Genomic DNA, 25950 nt, shown 5'->3' on the forward strand with positions numbered 1-25950 from the left:
CTCTCTCCCTCTGTTTGTTATGGAAGGTTTGGGAATTGCTTCCTTTTATGTGGTTGTAGAATTTAACGGCTCTTTTCTGGATTTTGATCATTAGCGGGTATTGGCCTAATTCTGCTCTGCATGCATTATTTGGTGTTCTACGTTGTACACAGAGGATATTTTTTGCAGAATTCTGCCCGCAGAGTCTCAATTTGGTGTTTGTCCCATTTTGTGAATTCTTGGTTGGTGAGCGGACCCCAGACCTAACAACCATAAAGGGCAATGGGCTCTATGACTGATTCAAGTATTTGTAGCCAGATCCTAATTGGTTTGTTGAATTTTATGTTCCTTTTGATGGCATAGAATGCCCTTCTTGCCTTGTCTCTTAGATAGTTTACAGCCTTGTGGAAGTTACCTGTGGCGCTGATGTTTAGGCCAAGGTTTTCGACTTTGTCAATCACCACATTCTTATCGGCAGTCTCAACAGCCTTGGTATCTCAAATGACTGCCTCGCCTGGTTCACCAACAATTTTTCAGACAGAGTTCAGTGTGTCATATCGGAGGGCCTATTTTTCGGACATCTGGCAGTCTCTATGGGGGTGCCACGGGGTTCAATTCTCAGGCCGACTCTTTTCTCTGTATACATCAATGATGTCGCTCTTGCTGCTGGTGATTCTCTGATCCACCTCAACGCAGACAACACCATTCTGTATACTTCTGGCCCTTCTTTGGACACTGTGTTAACTAACATCCAGACTAGCTTCAATGCCTTACAACTCTCCTTCCGTGGCCTCCAACTGCTCTTAAACGCAAGTAAAACTAAATGCATGCTCTTCAACCGATCGCTGCTCGCACCTGCCCGCCCGTCCAGCATCACTACTCTGGACGGTTCTGACTTAGAATATGTAGACATTTACAAATACCTAGGTGTCTGGTTAGACTGTAAACTCTCCTTCAAGACTCACATTAAGCATCTCCAATCCAAAATTAAATCTAGAATCGGCTTCCTATTTCGCAACAAAGCATCCTTCACTCATGCTGCCAAACACCCTCGAAAAACTGACTATCCTACCGATCCTTGACTTCGGCGATGTCATCTATAAAATAGCCTCCAACACTACTCAGAAAATTGGATTCAGTCTATCACAGTACAATCCATTTTGTCACAAAAGCCGCATATACTACCCACCACTGCGACCTGTATGCTCTCGTTGGCTGGCGCTCGCTTCATATTTGTCACCAAACCCACTGGCTCCATGTCATCTATAAGTCTTTGCTAGGTAAAGTCCCGCCTTATCTCAGCTCACTGGTCACCATAGCAGCACCCACCTGTAGCACTCACTCCAGCAGGTATATTTCACTGGTCACCCCCTGTAGAAAAGGCCCATGGAGTTGGTGGAATAATCCTTTAATTCATTACCACTTACTCAGCTGGGCCAGGGGCGCTTTAATTAGGTCAGGTGGAAATGTCCGACAGTTTCTCCATAAAAGGAGGAAATTGCCATCGCCTGATCTCGCTGCCTTCTCTTCCTTAACTCCGTCTGATCCAGGCGTTCTGTGCGTCCATGAATCCACGTAAGTCCACCGACTCTGTTACCTTTCATCTGAACTATCTGTGGCGATCGGGGGAGTGGGCCATCAGTTATTGTTTATAGTTATTACCGCGGAGCGCGGCTTGGAGCGCACGCTTCAAACATATTGTGTAATGTGAATTGTCAATGATCACGGCCCTACGGATCCTCATAGGCCAATTATGCAATCGATATGGTTACTATGTTATGAAATGAATTATATGGACACATGAAGACAATTGTAAGGGTGAAATGAGAAACGTCATTGTTTGCTAACTGATCGACTTTGATACCAAACTAATGGGGATTATAGATTGAATAACCATTCACTGTTTTGTATTCTTTCGTGATTTATGATAAATAGTTACGAGCCTAAATGACTCGCGGATGATTACTATTGACTTCTTAACGAACTGGATTGTTGACTTCCCTAATTATGTTAATCGAGAATGATTGTCATGTGATCTTTGGGATGAGGAATTTGATTGGATACATATGATCTGTTTCCTTTGTGATGCAACACAGACTACTCAGTAAATATACCACTTTATGGTTAAAGGAATTCCTGCCTCAGTCTCATCCATTCCTCTGTCACCTGACACGTGACCGACCACCCTGTTCACCTTCACTGTCAGTCATCCTACCTGTCCAGCTACCCATACAGATTCCACTAATCTTTCACCCCCGAAGTCTATTCCTCATTTGGCCACCTTTCTTTCCAGTTCTCTGCTGCCAATTACTGGAACGAATTGCAAAAATCACTGAAGCTGGAGACTCATATCTCCCTCACTAACTTTAAGCATCAGCTGTCAAAGCAGCTCACAGATCACTGCACCTGTACATAGCCCATCTGTAAATAGCCTATCCAACTACCTCATCCCCATATTGTTTTTGTTTTTTTTTGCTCCTTTGCACCCCAGTATCTCTACTTGTACATTCATCTTCTGAACATCTACCACTACAGTGTTTAATTGCTCAATTGTAATTAATCCGCCACTACGGCCAATTTATTGCCTTACTTCCCTAATCTTACCTTATTTACACACACTGTATATAGATTTTTTCCTATTGTGTTATTGACAGTATGTTTGTTTATTCCATGTGTAACTCTGTGTTGTTTTATGTCGCACTGCTTTGCTTTATCTTGGGCAGGTCGCAGTTGTAAATGAGAGTTTGTTCTCAACTGGCCTACCTGGTTAAACAAAGGTGAAATAAAAAAAATAAAAAAAGTGTTTGTAGTTCTATGTACAGTATATGCATAGTTTTTTGTGAGCTCTAGGGCAACAATGTCTAGATGGAATTTGTATTTGTGGTCCTGGCGACTGGACCTTTTTTGGAACACCATTATTTTGGTCTTACTGCGATTTACTGTCAGGGCCCAGGTCTGGCAGAATCGGTGCAGAAGATCTAGGTGCAGCTGTAGGCCCTCCTTGGTTGGTGACCGAAGCACCAGATCATCAGCAAACAGAAGACATTTGACTTCGGATTCTAGTAGGGTGAGGCCGGTTGCTGCAGACTGTCCTAGTGCCCTCACCAATTAGTTGATATACATGTTGAAGAGGGTGGGGCTTAAGCTGGATCCCTGTCTCACCCCACGGCCGTGTAGGAGGAAGTTTTTTGCCAATTTTAAACGCACACTTGTTTGTGTACATGGATTTTATAATGTTGTATGTTTTTCCCCCAACACCACTTTACATCAGTTTGTATAGCAGACCCTCATGACAAATTGAGTCGAAGGCTTTTTTTGAAATCAACCAAGCATGAGAAGACTTTGCCTTTGTTTTGATTTGTTTGTTTGTCAATTAGGGTGTGCAGGGTGAATACGTGGTCTGTCACACGATAATTGGGTAAAATCCAATTGACATTTGCTCAGTACATTGCTTTCACTGAGGAAATGTACGAGTCTGCTGTTAATGATAACGCATATCATTTTCCCAAGGTTGCTGTTGATGCATATCCAACGATAGTTATTGGGGTCAAATTTGTCTCCACTTTTGTAGATTGGGCTGATCAGTCCTTGAGTCCAAATAATGGGGAAGATGCCAGAGCTAAGGATGATGTTAAAGAGTTTTAGTATAGCCAATTGGAAATCTCACTCTCTCTCTTGCTCTCTCTCTCTCATTCTGTCAGTCTCTGAGCTAAGGGCAGGATTCAATCATTATCACACAAGTATTGCCAAAGATCCGTGTCATAGCTTTATTGAAATTTAAAGGCAATGTTCCCTCGTTCGCAGAGATTGCATTCAAGGTAAACAGAAATTAACTTTACATTTTAACACCAATCTTTTCTGCAATAGTTCCAATGATAGGGATTGAATCCAGCCATAACGGTAGATTCAGGACAAGTTGAGATCTCTTCAGATCAAAGAGCTGAGAAAAATACATATCTCACAGTCAGGAGAGGACAGGCTGGAAGTAGAGGAAGGGGTGGTGGCAGAAATCCAGAAGCAAACTCACATCAGCCTGAGCCAAGAGGCCTAACTTTACAAAAGGCAAAAAGATTCCGCTGCAGAGTGAAGACTCAGCTTTCTCCAATGCAATTTAGATAGATAAGGGCCAGAGCCAGTGCTATGTGAGGAAATAACAGCCTTACCTGGAAATGCCCTCTGGCTCTGCACAGTGGGGGTCTGAAGCTTAGACGGGAGCCAGGGCCAGACAGGTAAGGCTGTACCATTACCTGTCAACCCCAGACAGACAAACCCTGGTATGTGGATGTCACCTCTCCCCGGCTGTGCAGCCTATAACTCTCACCTGAACTAGCATAAATTGTGAGACGAGCCTCACATGCTGAGCAAACCAGACACGTGCATGTGTCCGTTTGCTCCATCGCCGAACACATTGAAGGTACTAGATGGAGCAGCAGTATGGAGGTACCAGAAGCGATCAGGACACGCAGGTTGAAATATCAAAACACACTCTGAACCAATTATATTAATTTGGGGACAGGGTCAAAAGCATGAAACATTTATGGCAATTTAGCTCGCTAGCTTGCTGTTGCTAGCTAGTTCGTCCTGGGATATAAACATTGGGTTGTTATTTTACCTGAAATGCACAAGGTCCTCTACACCGAAAATTCATCCACAGATAAAACGATTAAACCAAATCTGTTTCTCATCATCTCTCCTCCTTCCTTCGGGCTTCTGTTTCTTCTTTGGACATATGCTGGTTGGCAACCAACTTTACCACATTACTACAACCGACAGGAGTGTGGACCTAAGTTCATCTTTAAATCACCCACGTGGGTATATGCTCCTAAAAACCAATGAGAAGTTGGGAGAGGACGGACTTCTATGTTAGCGCCTAGCCACGCAGACGCTCGCGAGCAGTGTGGGTGCAATGATTGAATAACATGTACATGTACATTTATTTTGTAACGAAACGTATGTCAGCCTTCTCTTTAACCTTATAACAAGAAAGCATTGTTGGTGGAGATGTCGAATTCAGCCTCCAATGCCTTCTCTCTAACTAAAAAATACTGAACAAAAATATAAATGCAACATGTAAAGTATTGGTTAGGGCTGGGCGATAAATCTATATCAATAATTATCGAGGTAATTACTTCCCTCAATAACGATATAAAAACATTTAGATTCATTTTTGATAATGTCGATATAGAATAATAATTAGTTACAGCAGTCTATTTCACCTCTGACGCAGCAGGAACGTGCAGAGAAGTAACAATATGCACATGGAGAGGTACACGCCCACTAAAAACCACTTAGCACCTCGAGTGATGGAGGAGCCATTATTAACCACTAAATGAGTGATGTAGGCGAAAACAGTGGCAGTGATAGCCATGGAGAAGGAGCAGCTTCCAACAAATAAATGATTGATAAAAAGGGTTCATCTGTTTCAGTAATTTGGAAGTGGTTTGGCTTTTTGAAGTCTGACAAAGAGCAGAGCAATGTTCGGTCCAAATTGTGCCGTAGACAGGTGGCTACGAAGTCTGGTAATACGACAAAATCACTCTTTGGAACATGCAGGAAATTTGAGTTTGCGCCACGGTATTGATAAAACGCCCATCAAGCACCAGCCAATCTAGGGATGGTGCATCAAAAAGACAAAGACATCACAAATGCTATTACGCATTGCATTGCTAAGGACATGCTACCAATTAGCACAGTCGAAAAGGAAGGTTTCAAGAGGCTTATAAATGTAATTGACCCCAGGTACATGCTCCCTGGCCGTAAACATGGAACAATTTTCCTTAAATATCATTTTATTTGTAGCTCACATAATTTAAAAGAATGGGAACCTTTATTTATCTAGGAATGTCAGTTAAGGACAACTTCTTATTTACAATGACAGCCTATCAGGGAACAGTGGGTTAACTGCCTTGTTCAGTGGAAGAACAACAGTTCTTTACCTTGTCAGCACAGGGATTTGACCTAGCAACCTTTAGTTGTTGGACAAACTCACTAACAACTAGGCTTGCTTTTTGTTCAGGCATTAGGCATTCTTGAGTCTGAAGCAGATATGCACCTTTTAAACATTATTTGATTAATATCGTGATATTTATTGTTATCGAATGAAAAAAATATATAGATATCGTAATAATTTATTTGCCATATTGCCCAGCCCTACTACTGGTCCCATGTTCCCATGTTCCCAGTGGTTAGATCATTGGGCCAGTAAACAAAAGGTTGCTAGGTACCCGAGATGACTGAACAAAAATCTGTTGTTCTGAACCAGAAAATTAACACTCTGTTCTTAGGCTGTCATTGTAAATAAGAATGTGTTCTTAACTGATTTCCCTAGTTAAATAGAAATAATGACCTGAAATAAAAGATCACCAAAATCTTCCATATGCACCAAAAGTGTATTTCTCTCAAATTTTGTGCACAAATTTGTTTCCATCCTTGTTAGTGAACATTTCTCCTTTGCCACGATAATCCATCCATCTGATAGGTGTGGCATATCAAGAAGCTGATTAAACAGCACGATCATTACACAGGTGCACCTTGTGCTGGGGACACAACACAATGCCGCATATGCCTCAAGTTTTCAGGGAGCGTGCAATTGGCATGCTGACTGCAGGTCTTTCCACAAGAGCTGTTGCCAGATAATTTTATGTTAATTTCTCTACCATAAGCCGCCTCCAACGTCATTTTAGAGAATTTGTCAGTAGGTCCAACCGGCCTCACAACTGCAGACCATGAGTAACCATGCCAGCCCAGGACTTCAACATCCGGTTTCTTCACCTACGGGATTGCCTGAAACCAGCCACCCGGAGAGCTGATGAAACTGAGGAGTATTGCTGTTTGTAATAAGCTCCTTTTGTGGTGAAAAACTCATTCTGATAGGCTGGGCCTTGCTCCGCAGTGGGTGGGCCAGTCTCCCAAGTGGGTGGGCTTATGCCCTCCCAGGCCCACCCATGGCTGCGCCCCTGCCCAGTCACCTGAAATCAAAAGATTAGGGCCTAATTTATTGATTTCAGTAGACTGATTTCCTTATGTGAACTATAACTCAGTAAAATCATTGAAATTGTTGCCTGTTGCGTTTATATTTTTTTGTTCAGTATACATTGGAACATTGTGGTCTGCAGGCAACCTGGACTTAAAGACTAGGCATATCATAGTATATGTAAATGTATGACTCTCCAGTTAATATGATATGTTACGTTTTGGTTTGGTTACACAAGACAGAATGTTACTTAAGCCAAGAACTAAGCAAGACAAGTCGGTCAAGGAGGATGAGTGTGTCTATGACGCAAACGTCTAGAAACCCAAAGGTTGTGCGTTTGAATCTCATCAAAGATAACTTTAGCAACTTGTCACGCCCTGACCGTAGAGAGCCTTTTAATGTCTATATTTGGTTTGGTCAGGGTGTGATTTGGGGTGGGCATTCTATGTTTCGTTTTCTATGATTTGGTGTTTCCACGTTTTGGCCGGGTATGGTTCTCAATCAGGGACAGCTGTCTATCGTTGTCTCTGATTGGGAATCATACTTAGGTAGCCCTTTTTCCCCTCCTTTCCTTGTGGGAAGTTTAGGGCATATAGTCTTTAGCTTCAAGGTTTGGTTTTTTAGTGTTTATTGTCTTTGTCTGCGTCGTATAAATTAAAGAATATGTACGCACACCACGCTGCACCTTGGTCCTCCTCCTTCAACAGCCGTGACACAACTACTTAACTTTAGCCACTAACACTAGACTTAAACTTAACCTGAACCTCTAACCCTACCCCTAGCCTAGCTAATGTCAGCCACACCAAAGTTGAATTCGTAACATATCAAACATATTGCATATTCGTAACATTTTGTCATTCTTAAGATATCATATGAATGTGTCCATAAATGAATACATAGCATACCAAAACGCTACATATCATACTAAATGGAGGGAGACAAATTGACTATTACTATGTTACGTTGACCCCTGAGTTCAGGTTGCTGTAGGCTATAGCAGCTGTGAGAAGACTCTACTCTAACTTGAACAATAATACATTCTAGGGCAAAGATGTCTTATTTAGCTTCCCTATGAGGCCTTCTCTAACTAGAATACATTGTGGAATGAGATGTCAGATACAGGGCTCTTGCTGTGTACAGCCTCCACATCCTTCTCTCTAACTAGAATACATTGTGGGATGAGATGTCAGATACAGGGCTCTTGCTGTGTACAGCCTCCACTTCCTTCTCTCTAACTTTAACAACAATACATTGTGGGATGAGATGTCAGATACAGGGCTCTTGCTGTGTACAGCCTCCACTTCCTTCTCTCTAACTTTAACAACAATACATTGTGGGGTGAGATTTGGAGATGTGGGAGAAAGAATCCGACTTGGAATAATATTAGAGTAATGTGGTGTAAAGCCTGGTTCTAGGAGGGGTAATGTGGTGTAAAGCCTGGTTCTAGGAGGGGTAAGGTAATGTGGTGTAAAGCCTGGTTCTAGGAGGAGTAATGTGGTGTAAAGCCTGGTTCTAGGAGGGGTAATGTGGTGTAAAGCCTGGTTCTAGGAGAGGTAAGGTAATGTGGTGTAAAGCCTGGTTCTAGGAGGGGTAACGTAATGATGTAAAGCCTGGTTCTACGAGGGGTAAGGTAATGTGATGTAAAGCCTGGTTCTAGGAGGGGTAAGGTAATGTGGTATAAAGCCTGGTTCTAGGAGGGGTAACGTAATGTGATGTAAAGCCTGGTTCTAGGAGGGGTAACGTAATGTGATGTAAAGCCTGGTTCTAGGAGGGGTAAGGTAATGTGATGTAAAGCCTGGTTCTAGGAGGGGTAACGTAATGTGGTGTAAAGCCTGGTTCTAGGAGGGGTAAGGTAATGTGGTGTAAAGCCTGGTTCTAGGAGAGGTAATGTGGTGTAAAGCCTGGTTCTAGGAGGGGTAAGGTAATGTGATGTAAAGCCTGGTTCTAGGAGGGGTAACGTAATGATGTAAAGTCTGGTTCTGGGAGGGGTAAGGTAATGTGATGTAAAGCCTGGTTCTAGGAGGGGTAAGGTAATGTGGTGTAAAGCCTGGTTCTAGGAGGGGTAACTTAATGTGATGTAAAGCCTGGTTCTAGGAGGGGTAACGTAATGTGATGTAAAGCCTGGTTCTAGGAGAGGTAATGTGGTGTAAACCCTGGTTCTAGGAGGGGTAAGGTAATGTGGTGTAAAGCCTGGTTCTAGGAGAGGTAATGTGGTGTAAAGCCTGGTTCTAGGAGGGGTAACGTAATGTGGTGTAAAGCCTGGTTCTAGGAGGGGTAAGGTAATGTGGTGTAAAGCCTGGTTCTAGGAGAGGTAAGGTAATGTGGTGTAAAGCCTGGTTCTAGGAGGGGTAAGGTAATGTGATGTAAAGCCTGGTTCTAGGAGGGGTAAGGTAATGTGGTGTAAAGCCTGGTTCTAGGAGAGGTAACGTAATGTGATGTAAAGCCTGGTTCTAGGAGGGGTAAGGTAATGTGGTGTAAAGCCTGGTTCTAGGAGGGGTAAGGTAATGTGATGTAAAGCCTGGTTCTAGGAGGGGTAACGTAATGTGATGTAAAGCCTGGTTCTAGGAGAGGTAATGTGGTGTAAACCCTGGTTCTAGGAGGGGTAAGGTAATGTGGTGTAAAGCCTGGTTCTAGGAGAGGTAATGTGGTGTAAAGCCTGGTTCTAGGAGGGGTAACGTAATGTGGTGTAAAGCCTGGTTCTAGGAGGGGTAAGGTAATGTGGTGTAAAGCCTGGTTCTAGGAGAGGTAAGGTAATGTGGTGTAAAGCCTGGTTCTAGGAGGGGTAAGGTAATGTGATGTAAAGCCTGGTTCTAGGAGGGGTAAGGTAATGTGGTATAAAGCCTGGTTCTAGGAGGGGTAACGTAATGTGATGTAAAGCCTGGTTCTAGGAGGGGTAAGGTAATGTGGTGTAAAGCCTGGTTCTAGGAGGGGTAACGTAATGTGTGTCTGAACCACGGGGAACCACAGGGAGTGTGTACCAGGAATACTGCATAAGCAATATAATACTTATTAAACTGCTACATCAACATGCATTATAGTTAAGCAATAAGGCCTGAGGCAGTTTGGTATACAGTCAATAAAACACGGCTAAGGGCTGTTCTGTATACAGCCATTATCTCAAACCACCCAGTTTATAATTAAGCACTAAGGCTTACGAGGTGATGTGGTATGTAGCCAATATACCACAACGAAGGGCTGTTCTGTATACAGCCATTATCTCAAACCACCCAGTTTATAATTAAGCACTAAGGCTTACGAGGTGATGTGGTATGTAGCCAATATACCACAACGAAGGGCTGTTCTGTATACAGCCATTATCTCAAACCACCCAGTTTATAATTAAGCACTAAGGCTTACGAGGTGATGTGGTATGTAGCCAATATACCACAACGAAGGGCTGTTCTGTATACAGCCATTATCTCAAACCACCCAGTTTATAATTAAGCACTAAGGCTTACGAGGTGATGTGGTTTATAGCCAATATACCACAACGAAGGGCTGTTCTGTATACAGCCATTCGCTCAAACCAACCCAGTTAATAATACTTATTAAAACATTACACCAACATGCATTATAACTGTCAGCTCACTAGATGATATGGAATAGCTAATGGGGTAATTATACATTACAATTGTCTCATATATTATTTATTAACGCAAGTATTCTGCACATCCATCTTGGGGTCTGGAAGGTAATCTAATCTCGGTACAAATGTAGGTGATTGACAAACATAGCCCAACCTACTGGACAACAAACTGGAGACCAAGAGATGAGACATAGAGGCACTGTCTGGCATGAACCCCGAAAGACAACTTACTGCAATCAAAACTAGCTTAGTGTACTGTAGGTAGCACTTTCCTTAATTCAGAGAACGAACAACAATAGTGTCTACATATTGCATTCCTCATCCTTCAAGGTAATTACTATGGAGGTACAAGATGGACCAGTAGTATGGAGGAACTAGATGGAGCAGTAGTACAGAGGTACTAGATGGAGGTACTAGATGGACCAGTAGTATGGAGGTACTAGATGGAGCAGTAGTATGGAGGTACTAGATGGAGCAGTATAATGGAGGTACTAGATGGACCAGTAGTATGGAGGAACTAGATGGAGGTACTAGATGGAGCAGTAGTATGGAGGTACTAGATGGACCAGTAGTATGGAGGAACTAGATGGAGGTACTAGATGGAGCAGTAGTATGGAGGTACTAGATGGAGCAGTAGTATGGAGGTACTAGATGGAGCAGTATAATGGAGGTACTAGATGGAGCAGTAGTATGGAGGTACTAGATGGAGCAGTATAATGGAGGTACTAGATGGACCAGTAGTATGGAGGAACTAGATGGAGGTACTAGATGGAGCAGTAGTATGGAGGTACTAGATGGACCAGTAGTATGGAGGAACTAGATGGAGGTACTAGATGGAGCAGTAGTATGGAGGTACTAGATGGAGCAGTATAATGGAGGTACTAGATGGAGCAGCAGTATGGAGGAACTAGATGGAGCAGTACAATGAAGGTACTAGACTGAGCAGCAATATGGAGGTAATAGATGGAGCAGTATAATGTAGGTACTAGATGGAGGAGTAGCACAGAAGAACTAGACGGAGCAGTAGAACATAATAGATGGAGCAGTAGTATGGAGATACTAGATGGAGCAGTAGTATGGAGATACTAGATGGAGCAGTAGTATGGAGGTAATAGATGGAGCAGTAGTATGAAGGTACTAGATGGAGCAGTAGTATGGAGGTACCAGATGGAGCAGTAGTATGGAGGTACTAGATGGAGCAGTAGTATGGAGGTAATAGATGGAGCAGTAGTATGAAGGTACTAGATGGAGCAGTAGTATGGAGGTACTAGATGGAGCAGTAGTATGGAGGTAATAGATGGAGCAGTAGTATGGAGGTAATAGATGGAGCAGTAGTATGGAGTTACTAGATGGAGCAGTAGTATGTAGGTACTAGATGGAGCAGTAGTATGGAGATACTAGATGGAGCAGTAGTATGTAGGTAATAGATGGAGCAGTAGTATGTAGGTACTAGATGGAGCAGTAGAACAGAAGTACTAGATGGAGCAGTAGAACAGAAGTACTAGATGGAACAGTGGTATGTAGGTACTAGATGGAGCAGTAGAACAGAAGTACTAGATGGCGCAGTAGAACAGAAGTACTAGATGGAGCAGTGGTATGTAGGTACTAGATGGAGCAGTAGAACAGAAGTACTAGATGGAGCAGTAGAACAGAAGTACAGTACAGTTCCTCCTAGGTTATAGTGTAACTACAATAGTGGGAGGTGTGGGACAGGCTATGGAGAGGCAATGGGACAGGCTATGGAGAGGCAATGGGACAGGCTATGGAGAGGCAACGGGACAGGCTATGGAGAGGCAACGGGACAGGCTATTGAGAGGCAACGGGACAGGCTATGGAGAGGCAACGGTACAGGCTATGGAGAGGCAACGGGACAGGCTATGGAGAGGCAATGGGACAGGCTATGGAGAGGCAACGGGACAGGCTATGGAGAGGCAACGGGACAGGCTATTGAGAGGCAATAAGACAGGCTATGGAGAGGCAACGGGACAGGCTATGGAGAGGCAACGGGACAGGCTGTGGAGAGGCAATGGGACAGTCTATGGAGAGGCAACGGGACAGGCTATGGAGAGGCAATGGGACAGTCTATGGAGAGGCAACGGGACAGGCTATGGAGAGGCAACGGGACAGGCTATGGAGAGGCAACGGGACAGGCTATGGAGAGGCAACGGGACAGGCTATGGAGAGGCAACGGGACAGGCTATGGAGAGGCAACGGGACAGGCTATGGAGATGCAACGGGACAGGCTATGGAGAGGCAACGTGACAGGCTATGGAGAGGCAATGGGACAGGCTATGGAGAGGCAACGGGACAGGCTATTGAGAGGCAATGGGACAGGCTATGGAGAGGCAACATGACAGGCTATGGAGAGGCAATGGGACAGGCTATGGAGAGGCAACGTGACAGGCTATGGAGAGGCAACGTGACAGCCGATAGACAGCTAGGAGAGTTCATCCTACAGAATGAGGAATGTGAGATGAAGGCTGACAGAAAGGACCGTTACTCCTCCCACAGAAGGCTGACAGAAACGTCCTCTCCTCCTCCCACAGAAGGCTGACAGAAAGGTCCGTTCCTCCTCCCACAGAAGGTTGACAGACAGGACCGTTCCTCCTCCCACAGAAGGCTGACAGACAGGACCGTTCCTCCTCCCACAGAAGGCTGACAGAAAGGTCCGTTCCTCCTCCCACAGTAGGCTGACAGAAACATCCGTTCCTCCTCCCACAGAAGGCTGACAGAAAGGACCGTTCCTCCTCCCACAGAAGGCTGACAGAAAGGACCGTTCCTCCTCCCACAGAAGGCTGACAGAAAGGACCGTTCCTCCTCCCACAGAAGGCGGAGTAATGTGATTACATGCGGGGAGACAGTGAGGAGAGGAGAGCTCCGATCGTATCTACTATCTCAACACGAGGAGGACAAAAAACATATTTGATGAGAGAGGGGCCAACACCAACGCTTAGCTCTATCATCTCTACACAGCTTGACTCTCTGCCTCACAAAGCCAGTATGCCCTGAGCCAAATAACAGGCCCGATATCTCTTCAAAAAGATAGGTTTAGTGTCTGCTGCACCCTGAGCTTGTTAGCTGTTAGCGGGTGGCAGGTTACCTGATAACAACAAAGAGAGAAACAGAGAGAGATGAAGCTTCACAGACATACACAGTGAGGGAAGGAGATTCTTGACTCAAAAGCAAGATTTTGGGCTTTTATAAGTGCTATAGAGCAGTGGTGTACATTTTTGGATTCCAAGTGTCAAATGCACATCATTTAATTGGTTCCATTGCGCCAAGCAGGCAAGCTCAATGTCACGCCCTGGCCTTAGTTATCTTTGTTTTCTTTATTATTTTGGTTAGGCCAGGGTGTGACATGGGTGATTTATGTGTTTTGACTTGTCTATGGGTTTTTTTAGATTTATGGGGTTGTGTTCAGTGTGGTTGTCTAGGTAAGTCTATGGTTGCCTGGATTGGTTCTCAATCAGAGGCAGGTGTTTATCGTTGTCTCTGATTGGGAACCATATTTAGGCAGCCATATTCTTTGGGTATTTTGTGGGTGGTTGTTTCCTGTCTTTGTGTTTTCTGCACCAGTTAGGACTGTTTCGGTTTTCACGGTTATTTGTTTTGTAGTTAGTTCATGTTAAGTGTCTCTTATTAAAGAACCATGAACTATAACCACGCTGCGTTTTGGTCCGCCTCTCCTTCCCGGGAAGAAAGCCGTGACACTCAATCAAGCACTGCAAAATATTTGCTTCTTTTTTTAAGTCATATTGTTTGAACCTTGGACCACATTCAGCAGGACGCAACGTTTTGGAAGGTTCAGATAGAAATATGCTATGTAGAACAAGCATTCCTCTTCCAAATGTAGAATAAGGAATCACGTCGGCTCTATGGAATTTCTGTCTACAACGCTCAAGAACGTGTTGCAACTGAACGTGGCTCACATCTGCCATCCAAGTATACAGCAGTACAGAGCAGTCTATAAAGACATGTCTCTGAACTCACTGCACCTCCTGCTGAAATTCGGCCCCAATTAAGACACTCTGCCCTGGGTCAAGGGTAAGGCCAGGTTACTGGCAGAACCGGAGAGATTCTGACACTGACGCTAATCTTTATCGATACGTGTAGCAATCGCCATAATGGCCAATTGCTCAGGGGCAAAAATATGTCCTAAGCCAAGCAATGAATATTCACAAGACAATCAATAGAGACTAGAATGATTGTCACGAGCAGCATTTACCTGGAGACAGACAGGGCTGGACCAGAACAGAGTTCTGCTGAGTCTGAGTATTCCAGAACAATTAGAATAAGAGTGTTCCACAAGCTAGATTCTAAAATGTTATGGAGAGGAAAGGAGAGGCCGCTTGATTGAGCTACTGATGCTGGTCAGACAGTCATTCTCCATGCTGACAACTTTAAGAGTCAAGAGACTCACAATTGTATTGGAGAGCATTTGAGAGTAGTTTGATTGTTGCTAGATTGTTGTGGAAAGCGAGAGAGAGAGAGAGAGAGTGAAAGCGAGACAGAGATAGAGACAGAGAGAGAGAGAGAGAGAGAGTTGTTCTGCTTCTTACCTCTCGCCACTGTTTGGTCTCCACCCCCTGAGTGTACAACACCACCACTGGAAAGAGAGGTAGAGGGAGAGGGGGGGGGGGGGGTGACAGAGAGAGAGAGAGGGAGAGGGGGGGGAGAAAAAGAGAGAGGGGGGCGAGAGAAAGAGAAAGGACGGAGAGGGAGAGAAAGAGAGAGGGGGGAGAGAAAGAGAAAAAACGGAGAGGGAGAGGGAGAGAAAGGACGGAGAGGGAGAGAAAGGGAGAGGGAAAGAAAGAGAAAGGAGGGAGAGAGAAAATGAAAACAACAAGATAAAGGGGAAGAGACAAACAGATTACCAATCGCTTTGAAAAACCGTGACATTTCTTCATTTCATAAAACAAATGCTCTTTCTATCATCACATTCATCATTACAAATATTCATAAGACACCACCCTTTCCGCTGTTTTCCCAGTATCACATTATCAGATCTAGGTATTAATCTCTGCAAGTGAGAGATACACTAACGATTAACAAAGTCCCCAACAGAGCAACGGTGAATGCATAATTTAAAATATGATTTCTAAACAGTAGGAGTCCCCTTAATATCCCTCTTTGCTTTCCTCGTGTAAACAGTGGATTGAAGAAGAAGCTGGGACAGGGCATGTGACCTGTCAGATATAACCCCGGGTCCTTCTCATCTTTGGGAGAATGTAAAGGGCACTGGGTGGATAGAGAGTGAAGTATTATACCATGGTCTACTAGAAGGAAGGAGACTGGGGGATAGAGAGTGAAGTTTTATACCATGGTCTATTAGAAGGAAGGAGACTGGGGGATAGAGAGTGAAGTATTATACCCTGGTCTATTAGAAGGAAAGAGACTGGGGGATAGAGAGTGAAGTATTATACCCTGGTCTATTAGAAAGAAAGAGACTGGGGGATAGAGAGTGAAGTATTATACCCTGGTGAAGTATTATACCATGGTCTATTAGAAGGAAGGAGACTGGGGGATAGAGAGTGAAGTATTATACCCTGGTGAAGTATTATACCATGGTCTATTAGAAGGAAGGAGACTGGGGGATAGAGAGTGAAGTATTATACCCTGGTGAAGTATTATACCATGGTCTATTAGAAGGAAGGAGACTGGTGGATAGAGAGTGAAGTATTATACCATGGTCTACTAGAAGGAAGGAGACTGGGGGATAGAGAGTGAAGTTTTATACCATGGTCAATTAGAAGGAAGGAGACTGGGGGATAGAGAGTGAAGTATTATACCCTGGTGAAGTATTATACCATGGTCTATTAGAAGGAAGGAGACAGGGGGATAGAGAGTGAAGTATTATACCCTGGTCTATTAGAAGGAAGGAGACTGGGGAATAGAGAGTGAAGTATTATACCCTGGTGAAGTATTATACCCTGGTCTATTAGAAGGAAGGAGACTGGGGGATAGAGAGTGAAGTATTATACCCTGGTCTATTAGAAGGAAGGAGACTGGGGGATAGAGAGTGAAGTATTATTCCCTGGTCTATTAGAAGGAAGGAGACTGGGGGAGAGAGAGTGAAGTATTATACCCTGGTCTATTAGAAGGAAGGAGACTGGGGGATAGAGAGTGAAGTATTATTCCCTGGTCTATTAGAAGGAAGGAGACTCGGGGATAGAGAGTGAAGTATTATACCCTGGTCTATTAGAAGGAAGGAGACTGGGGGATAGAGAGTGAAGTATTATACCCTGGTCTATTAGAAGGAAGGAGACTGGGGGATAGAGAGTGAAGTATTATACCCTGGTCTATTAGAAGGAAGGAGACTGGGGGATAGAGAGTGAAGTATTATACCCTGGTCTATTAGAAGGAAGGAGACTGGGGGATAGAGAGTGAAGTATTATACCCTGGTCTATTAGAAGGAAGGAGACTCGGGGATAGAGAGTGAAGTATTATTCCCTGGTCTATTAGAAGGAAGGAGACTCTGGGATAGAGAGTGAAGTATTATACCCTGGTCTATTAGAAGGAAGGAGACTGGGGGATAGAGAGTGAAGTATTATACCCTGGTCTATTAGAAGGAAGGAGACTGGGGGATAGAGAGTGAAGAATTATACCCTGGTCTATTAGAAGGAAGGAGACTGGGGGATAGAGAGTGAAGTATTATACCCTGGTCTATTAGAAGGAAGGAGACTGGGGGATAGAGAGTGAAGTATTATACCCTGGTCTATTAGAAGGAAGAAGACTGGGGGAGAGAGAGTGAAGTATTATACCCTGATCTATTAGAAGGAAGGAGACTGGGGGATAGAGAGTGAAGTATTATACCCTGGTCTATTAGAAGGAAGGAGACTGGGGGATAGAGAGTGAAGTTTTATACCCTGGTCTATTAGAAGGAAGGAGGCTGGGGGATAGAGAGTGAAGTATTATACCCTGGTCTATTAGAAGGAAGGAGACACACAAAATGATTGAACTCTGACACTATTATATACAGTATGTTAAAGTCTCCTCCATTCTTCATCCATTTCTAGAGTAGGACCATAGAAATAACATTGTGTGCGTCCCAAATGGCACTATATCCCCTTTTAAAGTGTAATACTTTCGACCAGGGACACGTCCAAGACCTCAATACAGAAAGACCCCCTGGAGACTATGATCATAGGTCTCCTCTCTTCCTCTCCACTCCTCTCCTCTACGCTGAGGCAGCTAAATCTCAAAGACGCCCATTTGTATTCAGTCAGGGTTGTGTTTAAACCTGCACTGTAGCTGCATTATATTAAAAGGGATGGTTCGGGAAGTACTTTATTTACTTCCCCAGAGTCATATGAACTCGTGGATACCATATTCATGTATCTGCGTCATTGCCAAAATCACAAACTATCCCTTTAAGGTACTGTCTCTTTCTGTAACTCTAGCTGTGAGGAAGACCTGTCCCATTACTGTGCAAATGAGATGCAGTTATTGAGGGAACACTTTGAAATAACGGAGTCAACTAAATCCCAGCTAAGCCGAAGATAGATACAGCCGATGAAAGTGCAGGGGGGAAAAAAAAGACAAAGAAATTGAGGTTTTCTAAGTGGAGGAATTTTTTGATCATATTTTGCATTCTTTCACATTTCTTTTGACGACAGAATGATCTTTATTCTTTACACCTACTAGCCATATAATATAAATATTTTTTTTTGTGATTGTGATAAATGTAAGATGATAACTGTAAAGTACTTACATGGATCAGATTTGGAGAATGTGTCTCTGTCTAATAGATCCCTGAAATAGAAGAGATTCATCTGATTTAATATTCTTGAAGGGGAGTGAGGTCATAAGAGTTCATAAGAAGGTCATAAGAGTTCATAAGGAGGTCATTAGAGTTCATAAGGAGGTCACAAGAGTACATAAGGAGGTAAAAAGAGAGCTCATAGCCACCAAGATATAGAAGATACAATACATGTTTGGACTGTGTACTGTATTGGCTGTGTATGTATGGAAATAATATGCCAACAATCCCACTCAACTCAACCACATACGACTTTTTAATGTGTTTAGTGTATAGCCTAGATTACAACGTCCCTCTCTTTAAAACACATTGCATTACACTGCTTCATCAAAATGTCTCCATATAAATCCTCCAATTTGTAACATTATTTATAATGTTATTTACAGTCAGATGGTGCACCACCATCCAACAAACCAACATATCCCGATGGCCTTGTGTTTTCACTGCCAAAGTACAGTCCTGTAAAGTAACACACAGTAAATCTCCAGCTAGCTCCCAGAACACCGAGGACACTGCATGGAGGCAGAAGCGTCCATTGAAAACCTTGTGCACCACTTAAGGGGAAAAAAACCAGCCAGTTCTGAGAAATCAGAGAGCAAAGTGTGATGAAGATTGCAGTAGGTTGTGGTTCTAAGGAAGATTGTGTGCCTGGTCCTAGTTTGTTTACCTCTGTGATAATGGGGCTGGCAGCTAGCACTGCAGAGTGTTGTGCCGCCACCCTTTGTGACCCGGTAAATCTGGAGTGCAGGCCCCGGGAAACCGGGGGGGGGGGTGACGGCAGGGTGAGCAACCGTAGCATACCACAGCACACAGCCACAATAGGAGTCACACCGGAAGAACCACAGTCATTACTATCCAACTAAAACCATACATACACACACATACGGTATACCATTTGGAATTCTTAGCCCTCCCTCTCTGAACATCTTCCATCCTGCTGGAGAGGACACGGACAGGAAGTGATGTCCCCAGTTTTCGAATTCATTTGCATTTTTTTTTCTCTCTCTTCTAAATCCATGTTGCACTTCTCCAACTGTGGAGACTAGTGAATCCCAAATTACACCCTATTCCCTATTTAGCTCATTACTTTTGATCAGGACCCATTTTGTAGTGCACTAGATAGGTGATACAGTACTGTAGGTCGCCACCGTTGCTGCCTGCTATAGACCACCCTCTGCCCCCATCTATCTTCAGAGTTCGTGCTGCTATGCGACCTAAACTGGAACATACTTAACACCCCAGCCATCCTACAATCTAAACTTGATGCCCTCAATCTCACACAAATTATCAATGAACCTACCAGGTACCTCCCCAAAGCCTTAAACACGGGCACCCTCATAGATATCATCCTAACCAACTTGCCCTCTAAATACACCTCTGCTGTCTTCAACCAAGATCTCAGCGATCACTGCCTCATTGCCTGCATCCATAATGGATCAGCGGTCAAACGACCTCCACTCATCACTGTCAAACGCTCCCTGAAACACTTCAGCGAGCAGGCCTTTCTAATCGACCTGGCCGGGGTATCCTGGAAGGATATTGATCTCATCCCGTCAGTCGAGGATGCCTGGTTATTTTTTTTAAATGCCTTCCTAACCATCTTAAATAAACATGCCCCATTCAAGAAATTTAGAACCAGGAACAAATATAGCCCTTGGTTCTCCCCAGACCTGACTGCCCTTAACCAACACAAAAACATCCTATGGCGTTCTGCATTAGCATCGAACTGCCCCCGTGATATGCAGCTGTTCAGGGAAGCTAGAAACCATTATACACAGGCAGTTAGAAAAGCCAAGGCTAGCTTTTTCAAGCAGAAATTTGCTTCCTGCAACACTAACTCAAAAAAGTTCTGGGACACTGTAAAGTCCATGGAGAATAAGAACACCTCCTCCCAGCTGCCCACTGCACTGAAGATAGGAAACACTGTCACCACTGATAAATCCACCATAATTGCGAATTTCAATAAGCATTTTTCTACGGCTGGCCATGCTTTCCACCTGGCTACTCCTACCCCGGTCAACAGCACTGCACCCCCCACAGCAACTCGCCCAAGCCTTCCCCATTTCTCCTTCTCCCAAATCCGTTCAGCTGATGTTCTGAAAGAGCTGCAAAATCTGGACCCCTACAAATCAGCCGGGCTAGACAATCTGGACCCTTTCTTTCTAAAATTATCTGCCGAAATTGTTGCCACCCCTATTACTAGCCTGTTCAACCTCTCTTTCGTGTCGTAAGAGATTCCCAAAGATTGGAAAGCAGCTGTGGTCATCTCCCTCTTCAAAGGGGGGGACACTCTTGACCCAAACTGCTACAGACCTATATCTATACTACCATGCCTTTCTAAGGTCTTCGAAAGCCAAGTCAACAAACAGATTACCGACCATTTCGAATCTCACCATACCTTCTCTGCCATGCAATCTGGTTTCAGAGCTGGTCATGGGTGCACCTCAGCCACGCTCAAGGTCCTAAACGATATCTTAACCGCCATCGATAAGAAACATTACTGTGCAGCCGTATTCATTGATCTGGCTAAGGCTTTCGACTCTGTCAATCACCACATCCTCATCGGCAGACTCGACAGCCTTGGTTTCTCAAATGATTGCCTCGCCTGGTTCACCAACTACTTCTCTGATAGAGTTCAGTGTGTCAAATCGGAGGGTCTGCTGTCCGGGCCTCTGGCAGTCGCTATAGGGGTGCCAAAGGGTTCAATTCTTGGACCGACTCTCTTCTCTGTATACATCAATGAGGTCGCTCTTGCTGCTGGTGAGTCTCTGATCCACCTCTACGCAGACGACACCATTCTGTATACTTCTGGCCCTTCTTTGGACACTGTGTTAACAACCCTCCAGGCAAGCTTCAATGCCATACAACTCTCCTTCCGTGGCCTCCAATTGCTCTTAAATACAAGTAAAACTAAATGCATGCTCTTCAACCGATCGCTACCTGTACCTGCCCGCCTGTCCAACATCACTACTCTGGACGGCTCTGACTTAGAATACGTGGACAACTACAAATACTTAGGTGTCTGGTTAGACTGTAAACTCTCCTTCCAGACCCATATCAAACATCTCCAATCCAAAGTTAAATCTAGAATTGGCTTCCTATTTCGCAACAAAGCATCCTTCACTCATGCTGCCAAACATACCCTTGTAAAACTGACCATCCTACCAATCCTCGACTTTGGCGATGTCATTTACAAAATAGTCTCCAATACCCTACTCAACAAATTGGATGCAGTCTATCACAGTGCAATCCGTTTTGTCATCAAAGCCCCATATACTACCCACCATTGCGACCTGTACGCTCTCGTTGGCTGACCCTCGCTTCATACTCATCGCCAAACCCACTGACTCCATGTCATCTACAAGACCCTGCTAGGTAAAGTCCCCCCTTATCTCAGCTCGCTGGTCACCATAGCATCTCCCACCTGTAGCACACGCTCCAGCAGGTATATCTCTCTAGTCACCCCCAAAACCAATTCTTTCTTTGGCCGCCTCTCCTTCCAGTTCTCTGCTGCCAATGACTGGAACAAACTACAAAAATCTCTGAAACTGGAAACATTTATCTCCCTCACTAGCTTTAAGCACCAACTGTCAGAGCAGCTCACAGATTACTGCACCTGTACATAGCCCACCTATAATTTAGCCCAAACAACTACCTCTTTCCCTACTGCATTTAATTAATTTATTTATTTTGCTCCTTTGCACCCCATTATTTGTATTTCTACTTTGCACATTCTTCCATTGCAAATCTACCATTCCAGTGTTTTACTTAATATATTGTATTTACTTTGCCACCATGGCCTTTTTTTGCCTTTACCTCCCTTATCTCACCTCATTTGCTCACATCGTATATAGACTTGTTTATACTGTATTATTGACTGTATGTTTGTTTTACTCCATGTGTAACTCTGTGTCGTTGTATGTGTCGAACTGCTTTGCTTTATCTTGGCCAGGTCGCAATTGTAAATGAGAACGTGTTCTCAACTTGCCTACCTGGTTAAATAAAGGTGAAATAAAAAATAAATAAACAAAAATCTGGGACACAAGAAAAGCAGTCTCATCAGAATTTCCATATTTACTACTGCATCAAACCTGCCTTTGATGTCCTGTTATAGAATATTACAGTCAATAAATAACTCACTAGCAGCACAGTATAACCCATCCCATCCCTACATCCGGGGGGTTTATTACAAAGTCATCCATTACTGGGATGTGAGGGGAAGTGTGTCTGCAACTGACATGACTACAGTTAGAACGTTGTCATTGTAATTATCATTAGAGAGAACAAAGCCATCCGTGTCAAACCCCCACACACACACACACCTCGTTGCATCCACCTGGCTCTGCTCTGTTCTGTCTTCCATTAAGCTAAACCAATCAGCTTGTCCGTCACCTTTTCCCTGTCTGTCTAAATGGAATGTTTGGAACTTTAGAGCAGAGCTAAAGTATGACATTTCCACCTGTCACTGTGTTAATTAATGTTATTGTCGCGCCCTGGCCATAGAGAGCGCTTTTATTCTCTATTTTGGTTAGACCAGTGTGTGACTAGGGTGGGCATTCTAGTTTCTTTATTTCTATGTTTTCTAGTTCTTTGTGTTTGGCCGGTTGTGGTTCTCAATCAGAGGCAGGTCTATCGTTGTCTCTGATTGGGAATCATACTTAGGCAGCCTTTTTTCCTTTTGCATTTGTGGGTAGTTATCTTTGTTAGTGGCACTATTGCTCAAGTTAAGCTTCACGGTCGTTTCTTTGTTTCTTGTTTTGTTGGCGACATTTATATAAATAAAATAGAACTGTACGCTCACAAAGCTGAGCTTTGGTCCAGTCATTTCCAGGAAGACGCCTGTGACAGAACTACCCACCACAAAAGGATCTGGACTCATGGACTTGGAAGGATATCCTGGATGGCAAAGGATCCTGGACGTGGGAGGAGATCCTGGCCGGAAGGGATCGCCTCCCATGGGAACAGGTGGAAGCAGCTAGGAAGGCGGAGGCAGCTAGAAAAGGGGCCTAGCGTTATGAGGGGACACGGCTAGCAATGAAGCCCGAGAGGCAGCCCCCAAAATTTTTTTAGGAGGGCACACGGGGATATTGGCAGAGTCAGGTTATAGACCTGAGCCAACTCCCCGTGCTTACCGCGGGGAGCAAGTGACCGGGCAGGCACCGTGTTAGGCGGTAAAGCGCACGGTGTTTCCGGTGCGCATGCACAGCCCGGTGCGCTCGGAACCAGCTCTCCGCAAGTGCCACGCTAGAGTGGGCATCCAGCCAGGGCGGATTGTGCCAGCTCAGCGCTCTTGGTCTCCGGTGCGCCGTTTCGGCCCAGGGTATCCTGTGCCGGCTCTGTGCACTGTGTATTCGTCTGCGCTTTGACTGCTCAGTGCGTCCTATGCCAGCGCTCCGCCCGTGCCGGGCTAAAGTGGGCATTCAGCCTGGAAGAGTGGTGCCAGGGGTAAGCACCAGATCTCCAGTTCTCCCCCACAGCCTGGTTCATCCTGTGCCTCCTCCAAAGACCAGGCCTCCAGTTGGTCTCCCCAGCCTGGTGAGTCCTGTGCCTGCTCCACGGGCCAGTCCGGGGCCCGCAACGAGGGTCCCCAGTTTGGGCTCCGCAGCGAGGGTCCCCAGTCCGGGGCCGGCAAAGAGGGTCCCCAGTCCGGGACCGGCAAAGAGGGTTCCCAGTCTGGGGCCCGCAATGAGGGTCCCCAGTCCGGGGATGGCGGCGAGGGTCCCTGCTCCAGAGGCGCCACCAAAGTGGGGGGAGCCAGAAGAGGGGGGTCTACGTCCCGCACCAGAGCCGCCGCCGTAAGGGCGCAGAGGAAGGCTCCGGCCATGGAGCGGGACTGGATGCCATGCCTGGACTGGGCACCGGCGCAAAGGACTCAGGGCTGGTGACACACTCTTCAGGGCGAGTGCGGGGAGCTGGCACAGGACGTACCAGGCTGGGGGGGGCGCACTGGAGGCCTGGTGTGTGGAGCCGGCACAGGTTTCACCGGACTGATGACACGCTCTTCAGGGCGAGTGCGGGGAGCCGGCACAGGACGTACCGCGCTGAGAAGGCGCAATGGAGGCCTGGTGCGTGGAGCCGGCAAAGGTTTCACCGGTCTGATGACACGCTCTTCAGGGCGAGTGCGGGGAGCCGGCACAGGACGTACAGGGCTGAGGAGGCGCTCTTCAGGGCGAATGCGCTGCAGAATACACCTAACCAACATCTCTCTCCGCTCTCCCTGCTCACAATGCTACATCGATTTACATATATCCATTTTCAGGAATGTTGTTAAATGTACTTCTTTATCACTATCTAATCATGGCATGGGGTTGTTCAATGACAGATATGTATTTGTTTAAAACCATTTCATTTCAGAGAGACAAATAATCTACCAATGTTAAATATCTGTCTCTCTCTCAGAGAAATAAGGAATAGTGCTAGGTTTTACACATGGAATAAATAACTACACTTTTAATAAAGAACTGTACAAATTATACACTTGTGACATCAATATAAAAAAAAATGTAAACAAAATAATTGAATGCAGTTATACTGTATTTAAAAGATTTACATTTGAAATGTTAGTCATTTAGCAGATGCTCTTATCCAGAGCGACTTAAGATAGCTATGTGAGACAACCACATATCACAGTCAAATATACAGGATATGAACATTCCATTCCAGCTAAACAGTGGATATATACAGTTGAAGTCGGGAGTTTACATAAACCTTAGCCAAATACATTTAATGTCAGTTTTTCTCAATTCCTGTAGTATGGAGGTACTAGATGGAGAAGTGGTATGGAAGGCAATCAGTTGATAGGTGGAGAGTTCCACAGTAGCATATACAGTTGAAGTCGGAAGTTGACATACACCTTAGCCAAATAGATTTAAACTCAGTTTTTCACAATCCCTGACATTTTATCCTAGTAAATAATCCCTGTTTAAGGCCAGTTAGGATCAGCGCTTTATTTTAAGAATGTGAAATCCGAATAATAGTAAGAGATAATTATTTATTTCAGCTTTAATTTCTTTCATCACATTCCCAGTGGGTCAGCAGTTCACATATTCTCAATTAGTATTTGGTAGCATTGCCTTTAAAATGTTTAACTTCTGTCAAACATTTTGGGTAGCTTCCACAAGCTTCCCACAATAAGTTGGGTGAATTTCGGCCCATTCCTCCTGACAGAGCTTGTGCAACTGGGTCAGGTTTGTAGGCCTCCTTGCTCGCATTCGCTTTTTCAGTTCTGCCCACAAATGTTCTATTTTCTATGATTTTCACTTTTCGGCACCGAAATACGTTCATCTCTAGGAGACAGAATGCGTCTCCTTCCTGAGCAGTATGACGGCTGCGTGGTCCCATGGTGTTTATACTTGCGTACTATTGTTTCTACAGATGAACGTGGTACCTTCAGGCGTTTGGAAATTGCTCCCAAGGACGAACCAGACTTGGGGAGGTCTACCATTTTTTTCTGAGGTCTTGGCTGATTTCTTTTGATTTTCCCATGATGTCAAGCAATGAGTCACTGAGTTTGAAGGTAGGCCTTGAAATACATCCACAGGTCACCACCAATTGACTCAAATGATGTAAATTAGCCTATCAGAAGTGTCTAAAGCCATGACATCATTTTCTGGAATTTTCCAAGCTGTTTAAGGGCACAGTCAACTTAGTGTA

The 25950-nt window shown here is 44.6% G+C and overlaps 1 protein-coding gene across 2 annotated transcripts in view; it reads right to left on the reverse strand.

Moving 5' to 3' along the window:
* Positions 1-25950, reverse strand: part of LOC110492786 (copine-5) — a 212613-nt gene that overhangs the window by 136127 nt on the left and 50536 nt on the right. For both annotated transcript variants that reach the window (XM_036947698.1, XM_036947697.1), the window contains exons 2-3: positions 18250-18290; positions 15098-15144 (exon numbers count right to left, since the gene is read on the reverse strand). In XM_036947698.1, the coding sequence (XP_036803593.1) occupies positions 15098-15144; positions 18250-18290 (88 nt within the window). The remainder of the gene's footprint in view (positions 1-15097; positions 15145-18249; positions 18291-25950) is intronic.

Source organism: Oncorhynchus mykiss, chromosome 16, assembly GCF_013265735.2.
Source record: "Oncorhynchus mykiss isolate Arlee chromosome 16, USDA_OmykA_1.1, whole genome shotgun sequence".
Taxonomy (NCBI): domain Eukaryota; kingdom Metazoa; phylum Chordata; class Actinopteri; order Salmoniformes; family Salmonidae; genus Oncorhynchus; species Oncorhynchus mykiss.